This window comes from Pavona decussata, unplaced genomic scaffold, assembly GCF_977016875.1.
Source record: "Pavona decussata unplaced genomic scaffold, jaPavDecu1.1 SCAFFOLD_100, whole genome shotgun sequence".
In the NCBI taxonomy this organism is placed as follows: domain Eukaryota; kingdom Metazoa; phylum Cnidaria; class Anthozoa; order Scleractinia; family Agariciidae; genus Pavona; species Pavona decussata.
This window is the reverse complement of record NW_028145515.1, coordinates 4,154,466-4,174,236: the sequence shown is the minus strand read 5'-3', so window position 1 is coordinate 4,174,236 and position 19,771 is coordinate 4,154,466. Positions and strand designations below refer to the sequence as shown.

The following is a 19,771-nucleotide window of genomic DNA, read 5'->3' as shown; positions in this document are numbered from 1 at the left end:
TTTCGTTTCGATTCACCTAAGCGCTTGACTGAATTGCGTTTTAAAGTATTTCCATTCAAATGAAAGCTATTGATTGGGCACAACTTCCCCGCGTAGCTATTTTTATGCTAAACATGTACGGTAGCTCTGTTTGTTTGAGCGTGTGGATGAAACCCTTAAGTGTGACCATTTAATGAAAGCTATTCAGCATTACTTTCCCGGGGGCTGTTTATTTGTTATGCAAAGCGAGCCCGCTCTTATGGTTGGTTCCAATAATAATAAAAAAATTGATTACCAGCGATCACTTTCAAAATCGTTGAAAAAAAAGTTATCATCTTCCGTTTCGAAAACTGATTGAACACATGTCGTTTCAGCTTTCGAATGCATTACACTGAGGCATTTGTATAGCTTGTGTCCCATGCAATCTGGTGACCGTCCAGTTTCGATTCTGCAGAGGCAGAGCTTCAGTTGTTGTCGATTGATTACAGTCCTGCGGTCAAATGTAAGAAATGGGAAACTAAAGTCCATTGAAGACGAGGTTTTTTTTCTTTGAGAGTTCAAAGCTGATAACTTTTTGGAAGTATACGAGTTTACTAAATCATGATAGACTCACAAAGATCATCAGCCTTGAGCTAAAAGGATCCGTGTTAACCGCAGTGCTTTGCGCACCCCGGGGCCCGTTTCTCGGAAGTCTCGGTAACTTGTCGGGGCCGATAAGTGTCTTTGGTGATAAATGTTTCTTAGCAGAAGTCCATTTTTGTTAGCTTTGAATACTAAATTTTAAAACCTTATAATTCTATGAAAACATTGGCCAAGTATCATGTCTCTAATCACTGTGTAATCGGCGAAAAAACATTTTAAAATATACTTATCGGGCCCGATAAGTTACCTGGACTTTCGAGAAACGGGCCCCTGATTGCCGATATTCGCCATTTCTACTGCCATCGGAAATCATAATATTTTTCCACCTTGAATTGAAATCCTGCCATATTTTCCCTAATACATTCAGCCAGTTCGGTTCTTGACTGATCGCTCATCTTCAACAATAATCAACGGTTTTATCCGATGGATTATTTGCATGTCATTTATTTTTCTTCCGTCAAATTTGTGGTACAAACTCGGTTACGCGGTTGTTGGATGCCTTGAAAAAGTTACGGAGCAGAAACGTCCCTTTTCGTGCTGTTATACAAGGGCGGGTTAGACTAATTCAGATCGGTAAGTGTGCAGATGGAATATAAGCGCTTCAAGATGATCGATTTTCCAGTTTTACCGCATTTGTCGAAACAAAGTCTTGGAATTTTGCCCAGCTACTATTTAAAGGTTAAAGTACACTCTTTGTTACGAGTAAAACAAAGAAATATGCCGATTATAAAATTACGAGGGATTAAATCAAACAAGTGCGTTTAAAATGTGAATTCTTGGGCTCTGAGTAATTGCACTAAACAAATTAACATTAGAAAGGTAGGTAGCCGACACACCAAGGTACAAAGAAGGTATAGGGTTTCCTTGTCTGTCGTTGAAAATTTCACATACAAGATACATTTAACTTGTACGGGGTAAACTTATGAACAAAAATAAAATAAGAAAGAAACCTTTTGTTATGTGCATAAATACCATCAGCATGCATGCCAAACTTGATTCATTTTTCATTGGATTCCAGCCGAATTCCGGCTCTCCAAATTCTCTTAACGAACGAACGCCATGCAAAGTGATAATGGCCTTTGTGAACTGCAGCTGAAACACGAGCTCAATCTGAGTATCCAATGAATAAATTTATCCATTAATTTCAGTGTTGAAGACGGAAATTCCTACTCTTTTATTAAAAATCTGGAGCGCTCAAGCTTCACGTAGGAAATTCTAATCAGTTTTATTGCTGAAATGCTATTAAAATGAAGGCTCCGCTCGCGGAGTACCTTGTACAGCATAACAATCATCATTACATGTACAGGAAAATACTACTCAGTAGCTTTCATTCGAAGGGTCACACTTCATCAACAGACTCATAAATTTAGAATCATTTTGTACAGCATAATAAACAGCACCATATAGGAAAGTACTGCTCAGTAGCTTTCATTTGAATGGTCACACTTTAGGATTTCATCCACAGACTCAAAATTTAGAATCATTTTGTACAGCATAATAAACAGCACCACAGGAAAGTACTGCTCAGTAGCTTTCGATTGAATGGTCTCGGAACGAACAAACGTTTGTGCTTAATTACCTTGGAACATAATATTCAATCTTTCTTAATGGTGGGGCATTTCATGTTATTACAAGACGGGTGTTAAGTCTTAAAAAAGTCAGACAATGACCATATATTTTTTTGATTCAATTTGACATTTTATTCATTTTATCTTTCAATCTTTCCAGCAGTTGAAAGTCCGACACGAACAGAAATGTTTGAAAGATCAGTGCGAAACGTTCTCAGCTAATTACAAGGACAAATTCACTTATAAAGCGGAGAAATATACGTCAATTTTGAATAATACATGGTGTACAGAACATCTGGGTTTATTACTGGTTCGGTTGTGGTTGCACTTTTTATCAGAAAATGGATTCGATTGTTTTTCGCTTTATCTACAATGCACCTGTGTGTATCTACAAATACAAAACGCTTATTTCAGCTTATAGATCTCTTGTTTGAAACTAACGAAGTTATAGGCATTTTGTGACAGACTACATGAGCCATTGCTGAAGAATAAAGTTCTTTTCTTGTGCTCGGGTATCTGCGCCTGGATGGCCGAGCAATCGTGGCGAAATGTAAAGTTTGACCGCTTTAAATCCTCGCATTTGAGATGACCTATAGGAGAAAAAAAAAGAAGAAAAGAATCAATAGATATTTATATTTTGATCAAAAATTTTTCATCATCTTCTCTATTGCTATGCTAAATCATTCTAAAGACAAAGGGCATTGCATTTGAAAAGCGATAATTGGTTTTTCACGGGTTTTCAATAAACAGGCGCCTTCATTTCTCGCTATTATTGGCATCACTATGAGGAAGCCGATATAAAAACGGCTTCTGTGTAAACGAAATTTGGAATCGATCATTCTGTTTTCAATGGCAATTAAAAAAAAGATGCGTTATTATCATGCTTTTTGTGAGGGGTTTGAAAACGGTGTACTAAAAGCTGGATTCAATTTAATTTCTGCAAGCGAACTAAGTGAAACTGGTGATCATTATAAACATCTTTCAGTTTTATTCTTGTCAAAGAGTGATTACTACAAACGCTATCAAAGAAGAAAAAACATAAATTCATTTAAATTCTTTTAAGCGGATTAAAACAAGATGTGGTTTAAATCTCTCTTTAGCAGGGAATAGTTTAATTGATTTTGGAAATCAAATTTGGAGGGAAGCGCTTTTAGGACAAGCCAAATGCTCGGGATGGCTAAAAAGAACGGTCGGAGAGCAAAGCCGATGGAAGATGTTACAAAAATAGAAAAATTTCCTGAAACGTTATAAGAATGTTTCTTTTTATACCGACAACATTTACTGAACGAAATAAGTTGGACTCACAGATAAGAATTAGGCCGAAAACAGTTTTGAAAATTCTTGAGAATCTCGGTGAATAAGACTCGCGCGCAAATAGTTACAAACTGCGTTAATTGATGAAGCTCGTCTTTATAAGGTAACTTGAGACCGACGAACAATTGTTAGAAGGAAAAATGTGAGATCTACATTCGCTCAGGGCAAAAACTAATTGGAAAAACGATGTTTTAAAATTGTGCAAAGAAGCGCAGTTCACAGTGAATTTGTTTCCCTTTTCGTCCCGGCATTGAAAGGAAAATTTATGACAAAACTAAGATTTAGACACAGTGTTGAAAAGGACAAAGTAGAACTTACATCAATCGGTGGAAGAGGTTGCTTGAATTGATCTGGCTGGCTTGTGATCGTCTGGATCATGACTGCATTGCACGATACGTTTGAGGTTGGAATTTGTTGTATCGGCGTCGTACATTGTGCTACGGGTGCGCCCATTGGCGTATCCTCGTTCAATACCTCGTTGAGTGCCTTGATGTAGTTTATTGCCAGCCGAAGCGTGGTTATCTTAGCCATGTGTCCATCTGCAATATAGCACGGCAGAGCGTCACGAAGCGCTTGAAAACCGTTGTTCAGAACACGCATTCGATCGCGCTCCCGCGCGTTGACGAGAAGGCGTTTCTTCAAGGAATTGCGTTGTCGCTTCGGTTTCGCGGGTTGCGGTGCTTCTTCGGGCTCAAACTTAGCAGGTGTTACTGGTAGAGCTGAGCCGGCCGATCCTCTGGGACGCAAGTTATAGATACCTTTCGCGAAGTCAGAGTCACTAGATGGGTCACCGGCAAATGTGGAGCCATCTGTAAAACAGCTTCCGTTTGGAGTTATCATTAGGTTATCAGTAAAAAACGATGGAGGCTCGTTTAGTTGCAAGCTGTTGGACATGCCCTGATTGTCGACTCGCGGAGAAAAGTTGAGCTGATGTGTGTTAGGAGAAAACATTGTCGCCGTTTTATAAGCCAAAGAGCACCTGAATCTCTTGGAAACGAATCCAATGGGTACACCTGAACCGACACAGTCAGTTTACAGCCTTGTGTAGGGTTTTAAATACTGTGCCGTGTCATTTCACGCAATTTCCCCAAGCCCAAACGCGCAAACTAATAAGCATTGTAATTTATTCAGTTGTTCCAAAAAAGACGGCAGCATTGACTTGCAAATAACTGACACCCCCGTAAGGAAGATTTCTCCTTTGAAAAAAAAAAAAAAAAAGGTTATCTGTGGCAATTTTAACGCTGAATAATATCGTGGAAATCTCGCCGTATGGGAGCTGATCTCGAATGGAGTTATTTTGAGCTAACGAAGACACTTTTTAAGTAAACAATGCATTTTATGGCTTGTTATTTGACGTTCTGACTGTGGGGTTATCTTTTGAAAAATCAGTAATAGAATATCGATTATCGCTGAAATCCCCTTTTCCGCAAAGCAATTAAAATTTCTCCGGGTATTAGCTATTATATTCCTCAAGAAAAAACTATTTCGCAAAAAAAGTGCTTCGGAAATCGTTGAAAAGTCAACAGACGCTAGTTGCCAAAACTCTCTGCGGTAAAATGGCTGTGTGGAAACTTCATGAGACGGCACTGAAAAACCAGCTGCAAACACATTGCAAACAAGGGTTTTCACTGCTCTTAATCGCTGAAATGTCATGAAAAGTTAATGCACTTATTTTCGATTTTAATGGGATCACGAGCGCGGTTGTCGCAGTGTGAATAAAAAGTGAAGTGTTTCCATTACATAGGCAGTTCGATGCGGTGTATAGTGCGACGAAACGACCCCAGCCTTGTTCAACCCGTTCGAGTCGTCTTCTTTTTTTAAGTGGTCTTTTATTTCGATATCTGAGAATTACACCTGGGCTTCTAGGAGAGCTATATCAATGTGGCCTCTCTTTGTCGGACTAAATAAAATATGCAAAATTGGATATTGGGTGACCATATAGCAGATCTTTCCACATGGGCGTTGTAAAGTAAACTTATGGAGCCAAGGTGAATGTCTTCATTTTTCTCCGTGGTGCGTGACCGTACAAGCTATGATTCCACTTCAAACACGGTGTTTGAATTTAATTATCGTTCAAAAGTTGACGTTTGATCGTGAAGGAATGTAGACAATACTGGAATGAAGTTAGACAAAACAACGAATCAGTGTTAATCACATCAACGCCAAGTAATATGGTTATTATTTTTTATTTAAGAGTTACGAAGATAAGTCTTTAATTTCTAAGACATGAATAAAAGGTGCAAATTTGAAATGTAATTTATCTTTAAAACAGATGAAACAAAATTAAAGGCAACAAATGACAGCTCTTTCCAACAACTTCCAGTTCGTTTGAATAGTTATATTTAAGGCTTCACTCACGGTGAGAGCTTCAAAAATAAAACCGCCTTCTACAAGGATGTTAACTGCACTAAACGGAACGTTTTGCTCAGCTTTCATTTAAATGGTCACCCGTTAACATTTTCTGAACACCGTATTATCAGTTAGAATCGCCTTAGACAGCTTAATGAACAGCACCGCGGGTGAGTTTCTGCTCAGAGCTTTTCAATTGAATGGCCAGTTTCAGTTCCGCGTAGAGTCAAACCCATTTCTGAATGAGTCCATTTTTGGCATAGATGGCAAATGGTTGCAGCTGTGTTCAGCAAGACGATAAAGTTGCTTCGTTTTTGCTCGTAGAAATGTCTAAGCGAGTATGAAACAAACTTCGGCTATCGAAGCCAGACTGTGTCTTCTTCTTTGAATTCATGCGCTGCGACATGTACCGATCGTTTTGAGGAGGGAAGAAAACCTTGTTTTTAGTCCATACCTTTTCCAAGAAAATAACCGTGTGGTTGACATTAATAAGGCGCCATGATTCTTTCGTAAGTAAGTTCTCGTTTAAAATGACAACGTTGTTTTCGTGACTTCGTCCTTGCACGAAAAGTACAAAGGCCGCGATCAAAGCACAAAGACCAACAAGGAAGTCAAAAGTTACAGCTTATCGCTGATGTTTTTGCGAAAACAAGACTTTTAAATAAAGGTGCCGGGCATGGAAACACCTTGCAATTTTAGACCGCGAGCGTTTTCCCCTTTTGTTGCTTTCTGTTATTAATAGTTGGCAAATTTTTATATAATAACCCTTGATATATGATTAAAATAATAGCGACTGGCGTTGCAATTTTTTTTTTGAAAATGAATCTTCATGAGTTGAAAATTCAGGCTATAGCCTTTTCAGACCAGCAGAACGACAATGAACGAGGATGACTAATAACTTGTGAAGGATGACCTTGAATGCAACAGGTACCTGAAGTGAGTAATTATGGCATCGCTGTCAGTAATTGATAAGAACAAAAAGAAGGGTGCTAAAAAAAGAAAAGTTGAAAAGGATGGTTTATTAAAAATGTAAAGACCAGTTTAATTTCATTAACGCAAGTTATCTCACGTTAAAAAAAAAAATTAATAAAAAAAATAAAGACATAAAACCCGCTGAATACATCATTTTTTTTAAAAAAAGATTTATTGTTTTTCTTGTGAATATAACACGGCACAGAAAGAGAGCAGGAGGAAAGACATGAGATTTATTGACTTGCAAGTGGATATCAGTGGTACCTGTTGGGATATCACGACTTAACATTAGTCACGCTCAGGTGTCAAAACGAAGAACGACTTTTCAACCGATGTTTGATTTTGACAAGGTAATAGTTTACTCTGCCTTAAAAGCCTTCCCTTTTAGGAAAATACCTGAGATCGATCCAGAAGACTTTTGTATAAATACAATAGTCCAAACCACAATTCTACAGTTGTCTTCGCGCCCATAATGACTAGATTAGCAGCCCATATCAACTGTTAGGCTTCCCTACGCTGCAACAGAGAACATATATTATCACCAGAAAACCAGCACTGAGTTCATAATTTCTTTATCGTCGTTCCGAAATTCCTTTTTTTTGTGTCAATTGTAGCCAAACAGGCCACGTCTTCAGCTCTTGCAGTCCGAAAGCGTATCAACAAAGCCCAAACTAGTACACTGTCAGAGTCAAAGGCATACTAATGGGGGAATTGTCACGGAGGAGATTCCTCTGTGTTTTGGTTAAACTGCTCAAATATTTGACAAGGTACCTTTTCTCTCACCAGTCTAAAGTCAAATTGCTTTTAGAGCAGCGAGAAAGAAACTTTTCTCCTGGGAACTTGAACAAACTTTAACTTTTCTTCAAAATACGCAGGGACAACTCGAAAACAATGCCCAATTTTTTCAAGTTACAATCCATTTCAATCCTCTTCATCCGCAGTCAAGGGTAATTAAAGCTAATTTCTGTGCACTAGCAGGGTTATTGTTAACAAAACGGAACCAATATTTTAACGTTTTCAATCGATACAAATATGTTTTTTGGTCATCCAGAGTAACCCTACAAATAGGTGACATTGGCCTTTTACGCCTCAGTAGTCAGTGATCATCATCTTATTTCTCATTGCATTTTAACTACATGATCGGACTTAAAAGTAGCGAGAATAAAGAAAACGATCATTATCTTTTCTCATTAGAAATGTAGTATGTCTTTGACTTTTGAATATTAATACGCCCATAAAACTGTAAAATGTGACTATTCTACTGAGCAGTAATTTCCTTATTATGCTGTACAATGTTGTTCTAACTTTCGAGTTTCGAGTTTCTGTCTGAGCAGTACTAAACCGTGGTGCTGTTTATTATACTGTGCAAGGTGGTTCTAACTTTTGAGTCTGTGGATTGAATCCTAAAGTGTGACCATTCAAATGAAAGCTTCTGAGGAGTACTTTCCTGTGGTGCTCTTTATTATGCTGTACAAGGTGGCTCTAACTTTTGAGTCTGTGGGTGAAATCCTAAAGTGTGACCATTCAAATGAAAGCTACTGAGCAGTACTTTCCTGTGGTGCTGTTTATTATGCTGTACAAAGTTGTTTCTTACTTTTGAGTCTCGAGTTGAAGAGCGTGTTGATTTGAAAGGTCGTACGGGATCAGGACCGGACTTTGCACTTAAACCTCGCTTTCATAATAAGGTTCACAGCACTAGGAAACAGCCTATTTGAAAGCAAACAAAAGAATAGTAAACACGGTGCCCAATACCCCTTTGCAAATTTCAATCATGTAAAAAGAGCAGAGGTCTACATCTACCGTGATCTACATTTATTAAGTTTATAAAATCTTGTAAGACATAACAGGTCTTTTCACGTGTCAAGAATAATACAAAAAAATCCTATCACATTCACGCAAAAATCGAGGCGATCACGTTTTCAGATATAAATAAAAAGCAATTCGCGAAAATGAACGGTTTTCAATTGAGCGTCGGAAGTAAGTCATGATTTTGGTTTGTGATTGGGTTAGAACGCATTTTCCCGCGCTTGTCGCCGGTTACGTGTATTTGCTTCGGATCCTGATTGGTTCAATGGGCTGTTTCCGTCTGTTGTGATTGGTTAGCGTAATTACTTTCGTTTTGGTTTTACGACACTGAATTGAAAACTGCTCTAATGTTTTCCATTCTCTAAACAGTTTAGACTATTTACGCTCCAAAGTTAATTCTTCAACCGGTTTGCTTTTCAATCCCAATGACTTCAGGAAAGGCTTCTTCTGTCAATTACAGATTGCAGACGCGTCATGAATCACTATTCAACTTACCATAATCGATACACGCAAATCGTTTGTCTCACGATTGTGTAGCATAGAAGTTGATCGCAACGTTTCGATCGTGCATTTATCAGAACCAGAAAGTCGGTAATTCACGCAAAACAAGGCAATTCACGAATCACGTTTAATCGACCACGGCCCAAAATTAGAATGCTGCGAAAATTGGTAATCACGACTCAGGCATAAATAAAGGCTTGACACAGAAAAGTAAATAACCTCGATCACGCTTCACAAACTGTTCGCCTGCTCGAAATTTCGTAAATCGTGCTCTGTAGGATTTTTGGTACAGAAATAAATGTATCTCTGTGCGGTAGTGAACTCCAATCGGGACTCTAATATGAATCTGGCTGTCAAGTTCAGTTGAAAACAAGGGACAATAACATAAGTTAACGCAATTATACAACACGTCATAACCAGGAGGTGTCACTCAGGCTACTGTATGCGCATTCTAATAAAAATAACTTCTAAGCTTTGCTGCCAGCGGAAAATTTACGAAGTGCTCTCTGCTCGCCAGTTATATATTTTCTAAAGTGCTCGCTACTCGAGAGACAAATTTTCATCACTGCTTGTGCTCGCAAAAAACCCGTAGTGCTCGTATGCTCGCGAATGCTCGCAAAGCTCCCTTCCCGCCTATATCCCTCAGGGGAACGGGCCCACTCCTACATGATTTCGCGCACGGCCTTATGGGCAGAAGACTGGGCTCTAACGGCCATTCACATGGCGGGCAAAGATGGCGGACGGCAGGAACTATCGTGAAGTTACACTCCACAGCCATCAGAAACAAGGAAAAATTGTTGATTTTACGATAGGATCCGCTTTATCAACAACAGTGAAAGATGAAGAGTACGGTAAACCGCACGTGGGAGGCGGGTATGCCTATCGGGACAGTGGAGACATGGATTCTGTCACCCGAAATCGCTTTATTTTCTGGTTAGTATTAAAAACTAGCTTATTTGTAAGAATGATTTATACGAAGAAAGCAGATTTTTCACTTGAATGAAGTTAATCTTGATTATTCATCGACTACGGGACTGCAGGACTGCGGGGAGCGTTTTTTTTTTTCAGTTTAATAGGCTAACTCTCTGAAATTAAATATTCGACGACTGCGGGAATGCAGAAGTTGATTTGTGCTGTCACAAGTGGACCGGTATTCTGAAATTGCTCTCTAACCTCTAAAAACAATCTAAAAAATGCCAGAACTTATATAACTTTAAATAAGCCTATGAGCTTAAATTTGCATACTAAATCCATGTACGTAAGTCTGAAACACTGCACGTACAAAACATTTGTGAAGTTACGTTAGGCCTAGTTCATACGTCGCATTTCAGTTCAATACAACGCAGACAAGGTTAATACAAGAAATTAAATTGAAAATGAGGCTAGATTCTAGAATACCCGCCCACTAAAATGTAGAACTTAAAAACCTGCTACCGCAGTCCAGCAGTCATCTTATTTGCATAGTGTTTGCCTTGTTCTTTCATCCACTACGGGACTGCGGACCGCGGTAGCACTCCAGTTTAATACTTAGATCAATTACTTATTCATCCACTATGGGACTGTGGACCGCGATAGCACTCCAATTTAATACTTAGATCAATTACTTATTCAGTTCAGATGCATCGAATTTAATACATAAATTTGAAAATATATTAACGTAATATTGAGTAGTTGTTTTCTTGAATCTGGAATCGTCGTAGGTTGTCCACACCAAGTTTCACCATCCCATGTTATTCAAGTTGATTGAATTTAATTGGTTGTGTAAATCAAATTTCTGTTATCATCAATTTGAATAAAATTCGTCTGAATTATATTTGATGTATGAACTAGGCCTTAGTCTTATGTATAAATACTTATGGTACTTCCCGGGGATACTTGTAGCTCAGCATCAGTGGACTAACAATTGGCAGTGCTTCCACTTTTTGGTTTACTTAATGTTTAGCTCTTTATATCTCTTTCTATAATTTCTGATATTGTTGAATCTCTAAGCAACTCTTTCTGTTATTAACAATAACCTCAAGTAACAATCATCTTAAATCTTATGTAGACTGGAGTTTTCGTCACCAGTTATGGTAAGCGGCTTCAGTAAGAGGCCATCTCTACTATCTCAGAGTTTTCCCTTACAAAGGAATGAACTGTAGAGATAAGTTTGTTTTCTAAGCTCACAAGGTTAGATTTCTTTTGGGGGTTTGAAATTAGTGGTTGGTGACTGCTTTGGGGGTTAGAAACTTTCTCATGGATTTTTTTGGGGGTGGGAGGGTGGAGAGATTTTGGCAAGGCCTTTTTTATGGCTTTTATGCAAAAAGAAATGGAAGTTTTTGGGGTCGTTTTCTGGGGTGTTAGCATTTTTCGGGTCTTGTCTTTTCCTAATAGGACTTTTTTGGGGGTCTTGCACCTCTATTACTAATATACCTGAGTACCCCCTTCCTCCCTTCCCTCCCCCCCCCCCCCCCCCGTCACCACAACCACCGGGTCAGCGTACTTGTTTCTGCTCCTTTTTCTGTTGATTGATAAGAGTCTTTTAAATAATTATTGGACTGATTTCTGTGGTATCAGTTCTGTTACTCTGGCGTTTGTTGCTTGCAACTTGCTCTTACCATAAATTATTCAAGGTGTTGTTCACAAGTATTTGCTGATGCATAAAACATAATTATCTTAATTGTGTACAAGTCATATGTAACACCTTATAGTGGGCAAAGTCTTTCTGTCATAAGACATATGTCATTGCAACCGCTTTGGAGGGAAAAAATCTATCTTTATTTTCTATCATGATTGCAGCACATTTTTCAACATTTAGCAAAATTCAGCAAAGTGTAAAAATCTCCACCGGTCTGTAACTTTTCTCACAATTTATTATTCAGTTTCCTTCTTATTTAAACTATTTATGCATTGGGGAGTGTTTTTCTTTCCTAGAACAATAACATTGTGTACTTTTCTCCCAGGAGAATAACAGATAATGTGCTGCAGTTATCTGAAGAATCTTTAGACAGCAATCTCTCTGAAAACAGCCTTGAACTACGATTTGCTGATGGTGTCCTCTTGCCAGCTGTGTACATTTTTGAAACACATACACACCTCAGTATATTAGCTGCTACAACAAACAGTGTTCACAGAATTGTGTTTCCTCATCCGGACAGGCTGCAGAGACATGTAAGTTGGTCATTTTGTCTTGATCCAAAGTACCATATTTTCTTGAGTAAATACCCAGGCATGTATTGCCAACTGAGCTGCCTTGAGTTTTAGGGATTGTTAAATAAAAAAAAAAAGAATAATCAGAAGTGTAAGGAACCTTTGTTCCAGTGTGAATTTAGAAACGGAGATGGAATCACAGTCATAAGCTCAAGGGAATCAAAATCATAAGGATCAGGGGGGAGATGCATAAAATTTAACATCGGGGGTAACTGCTAACGCCAGACCTTCAGCCCAGTTACATTCAGTATTTTAACGTCTGACGATAGCATTTACGCCCGCCGTTAAGTTTTATGCAACTCGTCCCAGATCGTTTCTATTAATTTTTCTTCTGATTCCATTGCTTGTGATCAAGTGTGAACTGGTTGATCAGAATGGGAAGCATGAGCAGAAGAACCAACCAATTCCCAATCCCTTTACGCAAAATATAGAATGGAAAACATGGTAGCCTTCCACCATTATTTTTTAACGAAAGTGAGGCTTCCATTTCTGCTTCCGTCATATTGATTCACACTAGGTCAGAAGATTCTTCTGATTCTGACTCTGCTTCTGCTTCTGTTGCTTGTATGAACCAGTCCTTACATGTACTGTCTAAACAGTACTTTAGGTGCCATTGACTGGTTATGAATGGTTCGACATTACACTCTCCTTAAACTCACAGGATGTTAACCATGTTTGTCCATCTTACTGCGTTCCATGTATTTCTTATGGCACTGCACATGTAGTTGGGTGAATTTGTTTTAAAATCAATGCATTATATCCTTGGTGATCATTTTTCTATATTCTCATACCCTCTTTGTTTGATCAAGCTGTGATATTGGAAGGAGAAATTAGATATTGATCCCTATTGGGGCTAAGGATGCTTACTTTTTGGAGCGGTCTTTACAGTTGAAATGGTATTTGTTCAAGTAAATAATTATGGTACCAACTCAAACCTATAAAACTTATAGAAGGGGTAATGAGGGTGGGATGGGAAGGGGGGGGAATCTTAACTTCCTACATCCCAATTTCCCCTCTTTCCCTCCCCTCCCAACACATTCAGTTTAGAAATCTTACACTTAAGGACAGTGCCTACTTTTGTTACTACACATACGTTCTGCGCATCTCGAGATACTCGGGTTTCCTATAAGTGGTGCGTACTAATACAGGCCTATTTTTGCACGGTTTAATACTATGTGGAGAAAGCAGAACTTAGCAAGTGCCTTTGGTATCCAGAAAGAAAATTTGGGATAACCATGCATTTTTCAGAGATAATAAAGCTTCAATTTGCAAAAAAAAAACGCCATACATGTACTTTGCTTTGTATTTTACTGTTCGTTTAAATAATTGTTGCTTAATTATCTCTAAAAAAAATGCGTGGCTACCCCCAATTTTCTTTTTAGATTCCAATAGCCCTTGCTCAGATCTGCTTTCCCCGCATAGTCATAAGCCACACAAAAATACTTCTTTATTAGTAGGCACCGTCCTTAAGTGTGGTCCATATCTGTAAACACTGTACATGTAGCTTACATGGAGAGTATAGCTGTATCACCCCATCTCTCCCAGCATTACCATTCATGGGACAATTGACCTCTCTAACGTGTCACTAAAAGCATTAAATTTATACATGCACATTCTGCAGGTCCATTTGGATCATTATATTAATCTGCGCTCTGTATTTAATTCTAGGGATTTACATTATCGTCCACTTCTGAGGGAAGCCAAAACTCGATCTTCAGTGATTTTTCTACCCATGACATGCGGGAAGCTTCCAATTTTGGGACTTTTTCTCAGTCGTGTTCAACATTTTCCAGCTGGTTGTGTCAGGATGGTAATTGCCTTTTTGCATTAGCCACTGACACTGGAGTGATCTTGTTGATAAAACTACCACCCCCAGGAAGTGGAGGTAAGCATTGGTGCATGTTGTTTGTACATTGTAGATTGAAGATTTTAGGGACAGATCTGGAAAATAAAAAAAAAATAAATTACTTTGTTCAAGTGTCAATTGACGTATTTAGTGCAGAGCACTATTTTAGTACACTTTCCAGATCAAATTGGAATTTAGAAGTGTTGGTTTTTGAGGAGAGGGCAAAACCGGAGAAAAACCTCTTGGAGCACAGACGAGAACCAACAGCAAACTCAGTCCACATGTACAGTACGGCTCAAAAGTAAGTTACCACCCTCTCGTCTCGCTAGACGAGAATCGCGTCTCGAGAGAGGAGAGTCTCGTCTTAAGAGACGAGAGTCTCGTCTCATGAGAGGGTGAAAAACTGTAAGTACATTTACTAAGGCTTGACTTTCTCAAGTTGAGTGTCAGTGTAAGCGAACGACGGCGGCGAAGAAGACTAGCGAACCTGTTGATCAATCTTGTCATTGCGCAGGGATGGGATCGATCGCAGGTGCAGGTATCGAACCTTGGCCACTTTGGTGGGAGGCGAGTGTTCCCACCACTGTGCCATCCTTGGATACTCGCCTGATATATAGTTAATGGAATGAATCATGTGTTCTACACTGTATGTGGGTCATTGATTGCATGTTTTCATTGGAGGTACTGCGTAGTCAAGCTTCCAAGGTCACCAGACTCAATTCTTTCTTATGTTCCTAAGTATACATGTACAGCATTATAGCTTTGTTTCGGCAAAGCATGTTAAAATGGCTCTATTCACAGCTAAGATATTACATTAACAGGACTGTTTAAATTTTTTTCTTCTGAGAAAAAAGGTTTTGAATTTGGGGCTTTTGCTTCTATTACAGAAGCTTCATCAGTGAAATTGGCAGGGGAAGGGTAAATCTTACATGTAGCAAGGAGTATTGAAATCCTAAAAGAAATTTAGGGGTAGCCACAAATTTTTAATTTGCTTTTAATTAAGCTTCATTTTGAAAAAATATGCCATACATTGTTTAACATGTTTAGGCTTTTTAGAATTATTGTTGCTTAGTTACATGTACATGTATCTCTGAAAAATACATGATTACCCCCAATTTTCGTTTTGGATTTCAATAGCCCTTGCATTTAGATGTGCTTTTCCCACAAAGTCACAAACTGCACAGGAATACCTCTGTATTGCAAGGCACAGTCCTCAATGTGTTTATCTCTATGATACAGGTCAAGTCGAGCAGTTTGAGTTGAAGCAAGCTGGAGTCATGCAGCGCCTGTGGTCAGGGCTTGTTCCATCCAGTCTTAGGAGAGACGTTCTAGCTGCTGATGCTGTTACTAGCTTGACAATTCATCCATATGGCAAACACATGTGTGTGTTTGCTCTGTGTAGAGATCTGAGGCTCAGGGTTTGGTCATGTCAGGTAAGATTCTTGCAATTGAAAATTAAATTGAAAATATTGTATTGTTAATAGAGTACATGTAAGTATTGTTAACAATGTAAGCAATAAGTATTGTCAATATTGTATTTATTGTGAAATTAATAGTATAAGCAGTGTTGAGTATTGTAAAAAAAGGTGCTATGTAAAGCAAATAAAAGAAATTTAAAAAAAAAAAAGACTTATAGTGCTTTTTAGATTGCTTCTTGATGTTTTAGCTCAGATTTGCCAGAGTTTTGTATGTGGCCTTTAATTCCTTTAGGTAAGGTTGCCTTGATGTGTTATCCATTCCTTTGCATTTTGTGATAAAAACAAAAATCTTTCCCATGATCATGGATTTTAATAAGATTAAATTTAGAAATACAGTTGACTATAAAAATTAGCAAAAAAAAAAAAAAAAAAAACGGAAATTATGACATTTTGGACAGTGAACGGACATAACTCTCACTTTATAACACCTCTCTGAATGAACACCGGACAGTTACATGTACTTTTAGTCTTAATTTAATTTCTTCTATTTTACACCTTTACTTTCTGTATAAAATAATTATCTTTTCTGTTACATTCTTTACTTGATAATGGTGCCAAGATGACACTGAAACGTAGTTCTGTTTTTTCGCTAATCATGGATTTTACTCCAAATGAACAGCAAAAAAACCGAAAAGATCTCAGGGCAACGTTTCCTATTAAAAGGAACTAAGGACCTTTGCAAAACTCTGGTGAATCTGAGCTAAAACAACGATAAGTGATCTGAAATGTGACATAGGTTGGTTATGCTCTGATCCCTTCAATTGTAACACTTTAGTTCCAGCTTTACAAGAAACATGACTGGACATTCAGATGCATAATTACAGAAATGTTCAGCTGTACTTTGCCTATATTCTTGTAGTCTTTTTGTAAACTCCAAGTAACGGCCTTGCTGGTTTTGTTCACTGTACATGTAGTTTGCCGGCTGCTAAAGACAACTATGTTACACTACATTGTATGCAGAGTTTATAGACTGAAGAAAGACCATGACAATTACTAAGTTACTGTACATAGAGTGTGTTCATGGTGGCCATGTTGAAGGAGCCAAGCAAACAAAAGATAAAAGATATTTGCATAATTTAAATGTAGTTTATTTCCCGAAGGAAAATAGTTCTATTGTTTTTCTTCTCCAATATGGCCACCGTGAACACACTCGATATGTTTGTGAAAGGCTAGTCTGAAAAAATTTCAAGCTTGAAGTGGATTGTTGTTAACTCTGAGTCTAGTTAAATGTCTAGATACCAACCAGTTTTGGAAAGATTTTAAAAATTTTTGGTTTGAACTTTCTGGTAAACAAGTTGAAATTACCTTGCAGGATGTTTTGATAGGTAAATTGGACGAAGAAAGTGACTTATTAAATTACTTTTTGATTTTTGCAAAATGGCCAATTTGGACCAGTCGCAAACAAAGTGTCAGGCCAAATGTTAGTCTTTTCAAAGAAATGATTAATATGAAATATACGCCCAAAAATACATAGCCTTGAGAAACAACACTCAAAGGAAATTTCAGGCTAGATGGAAATTATTTATTAATAGCAACTTATCATCTGTTACAACATAGTTTAATTAATTATACTATAATTTTTTGTAGCTAATGTAGTTAACATGTAATTAAGTTATTGACACATGATTTTTTAACGGAAATAAAAAGTGTGGATTAAAAAAAGTTTATCAAAGGATTGTTCAGGTAACAAACTGGACCACGTCTCCAGATACCTTTTGAGTTTTTCACAGTTACAAAGATACAGCTCTTTTATTTCATCAGGATCAAGCATGTGTCTACGTTAAAGATCTTATGGAAGATATTCCTGATGATGTGGATGTTCAAAACTCACCAGGTGATGTGCAATCATGTAACGATCTCCAATTGTGGACAAAACTCAGTCATATAATTATGTTACTCACAATTATTATAAATATTCTTTTTGTACATTTTAAACAGCTCAAGGCCATTTGCTTCGCAAAGCTGTGGAGCCTGCAACAGGACGATTTTATCTTGGGTTATTTTTGTATGTAGCAGACAACACACAGGTGAGATGGGTCACAGAGAAATGATTGAAGTACATTACATGTAATACTAACGTTTAGAGAAAAACTTAACATTTAGTAATTTTGCTGACTACAAGTTCTTTTTGGAACAACCATCTGTTACCATTTTTACAAATGTATGTTGAGAGTTCCTGTTTAAAGTTCATAAATGATGTAATGCGCATTGGGGCTAGAAGTACATGCATTAGAAGAACCTATATTTTTGTTATAGTTAGTAAGGTTGAGTACAGTGTATCAGTAAGGATATGAAATGAGTTTTTTTGCAGTGATTGATTTATTGATATAACAATATTTTTTTTCCTTACAATAAGTGAAATGAATTTATGTAGTGAAATTGATCAATCAATGGTCAATCATGGAAGAATAATAGATATAATAATAATAACTAATTTTAATGTCATTGTAAACTGCAAACTTAAGGTGGAATGTGGCAAAGAAAGCCACCACAAACTAGTCTAATGGTAGAGTATTGTGGATACCGTTTGCTCCAACAAGAGCCCGAAGGATTGAGTCGATCAAGTCAGTTACTGTAGTTGACAAAACTTTTACAATATGGCTTCTTACTTTTTGTTTCAGTTCTGTGTATATGAAGTTGTGCCCTCAAAGGAAGTAGTCAGTTTATCTCAAGTTGCATTCTCCTATTTTTCAAAGGTAGGACATTACTAATTATGTATAACTGTTGAATCCTAAAAAAAAAATCTGTTTCAGTCAGTGAAAAAGTTTCTGTTAAAGTGTGTGAAAAAATGATGAGTGAAGTGCTCTTCTCTGATCTTTGTCATGGCAATTTGAAGACAAGATTAAATGCCAATCTGTGAAGACATCTCAAGTACCAATTCAATCAGTTCATTGTTAGTCTGATACACCTGTAATCTAGTGAATGCAGGATTGCCTTGGCAAGGGAAAAGTCAGGAGAAACAGAATTTTTTCAAGGTCAGGGAAAAGGCAGGGAATTTTGCATCAAGTCAAAAAAAAAAAAACTAAATTCTACAGTGTAAGTAAAAAAAAAAGTCAGTGAAAAGTCAGCGAATTTTATTTTTGGCTAGTTACCAGGTTTACGAAAGAGTTTTCTTGTCGGTAAAGGTAATGGTGTCCCAAAATGTTTTTGCAAAGGAGTTTATTTCTGCGGCGTTTTCGCTGCATGGCTTTATTATCAAAGGATTTGTCTTGGATGCTCAATGAAAATTGCTTTGTGGTCATTTGAAAAGTCAGGGAACTGTTATTACCCTGATGAGTGGTAACTCTGAAATGTGTGAATTCAAAATACATTGGTTTTATTGTACCGTACTGTAGCATACCTGTTTGCTGTTGGGCAGTCTTTTTGTGGTGCCGTAACAAAATAGGGTCACTTATGTTTCGCATCTGCAGGCTTGTAGTTGCAACAAAATTTACGTGCAGCAAGCACATTCATTTTTCAAAATGTTTGCTGGAACAAATTTGAAAGTCTGCACATATTTCACTAATTCCAGTGACTGCTGTACATCACTGTTTACACTCAGGCAAATTGATGTCCATGTAGAGCTGTTAAAGTATTGTCACCAAGTACAGATATTACCATAACCTAAATATTTAATGTGTAATTTAATTCAAATTGCACAGATGTAGGGCTGGGACAAGCTGTTGTAGAAGTAGACTTTGTTTTTTATCAACTGAAGGCGCATACTGGAGGAAATGGAATCTTTATTTTTTTCTTTCTGTATTTATGTAACCAGGAGAATCTTGTTGACTTCACCATCACTCCATCCCATGTCTGGACAGTCTGGACTAATGCGGAGGGAGAAACAATGGTCTACTTTACTACCATTGAAGGGTAAGGGACATGCAGTCTGAAAAGAATGAACAACACTGTCAACAAAGTTGTTTCCTAACAGGAGTCCGGATGAATTTAAGGGAATGATCATCGCAGTTACATAGTTACGCAACTTAAGAAGTTGCAGAACAGTAAAATACAAGAAAGAACAGTAAAATACAAAGCAGTGTATGGCGTTGTTGTTTTGTTGTTGTTGTTGTTGTTGTTTTTTTGTTTGTTTTTTGTTTTGTTTTGTTTTTTGGTTTTTTTTTTTTTTTGCAAATTGAAGCTTTATT

At 37.6% G+C, this 19,771-nt stretch overlaps 2 protein-coding genes across 2 annotated transcripts in view; one reads left to right on the top strand and one right to left on the bottom strand.

Annotated features, from left to right (window-relative positions):
* Positions 1-2,304: 2,304 nt before the first annotated feature.
* On the bottom strand, positions 2,305-4,549 carry LOC146472439 (uncharacterized). The gene is made up of 2 exons (XM_085119856.1): positions 3,822-4,549; positions 2,305-2,779 (listed from the first exon to the last, which is right to left on the bottom strand). Exons 1-2 carry the CDS (start codon positions 4,452-4,454, stop codon positions 2,756-2,758), a joined length of 657 nt encoding a protein of 218 aa, XP_084975982.1. The 5' UTR covers positions 4,455-4,549; the 3' UTR covers positions 2,305-2,755.
* A 5,283-nt stretch (positions 4,550-9,832) lies between these two features.
* The window catches only part of LOC146472438 (nuclear pore complex protein Nup160-like), a 44,110-nt gene continuing 34,171 nt past the window's right edge, over positions 9,833-19,771 (top strand). The window contains exons 1-8 of the mRNA XM_085119777.1: positions 9,833-10,064; positions 12,074-12,281; positions 13,989-14,205; positions 15,406-15,599; positions 17,406-17,478; positions 17,583-17,671; positions 18,266-18,340; positions 19,399-19,496. Of these exons, the coding sequence (XP_084975903.1) occupies positions 9,865-10,064; positions 12,074-12,281; positions 13,989-14,205; positions 15,406-15,599; positions 17,406-17,478; positions 17,583-17,671; positions 18,266-18,340; positions 19,399-19,496 (1,154 nt within the window). The 5' untranslated portion in view covers positions 9,833-9,864. The remainder of the gene's footprint in view (positions 10,065-12,073; positions 12,282-13,988; positions 14,206-15,405; positions 15,600-17,405; positions 17,479-17,582; positions 17,672-18,265; positions 18,341-19,398; positions 19,497-19,771) is intronic.

Bases quoted from the DNA above. Each gene is read 5' to 3' on its own strand.
- LOC146472439 (XM_085119856.1), bottom strand. From the start codon at position 4,454: ATGTTTTCTCCTAACACACATCAGCTCAACTTTTCTCCGCGAGTCGAC. The intron at 2,780-3,821 runs GTAAGTTCTACT...TTTCTCCTATAG, and splicing joins AACCTCTTCCACCGATTGAT to GTCATCTCAAATGCGAGGAT.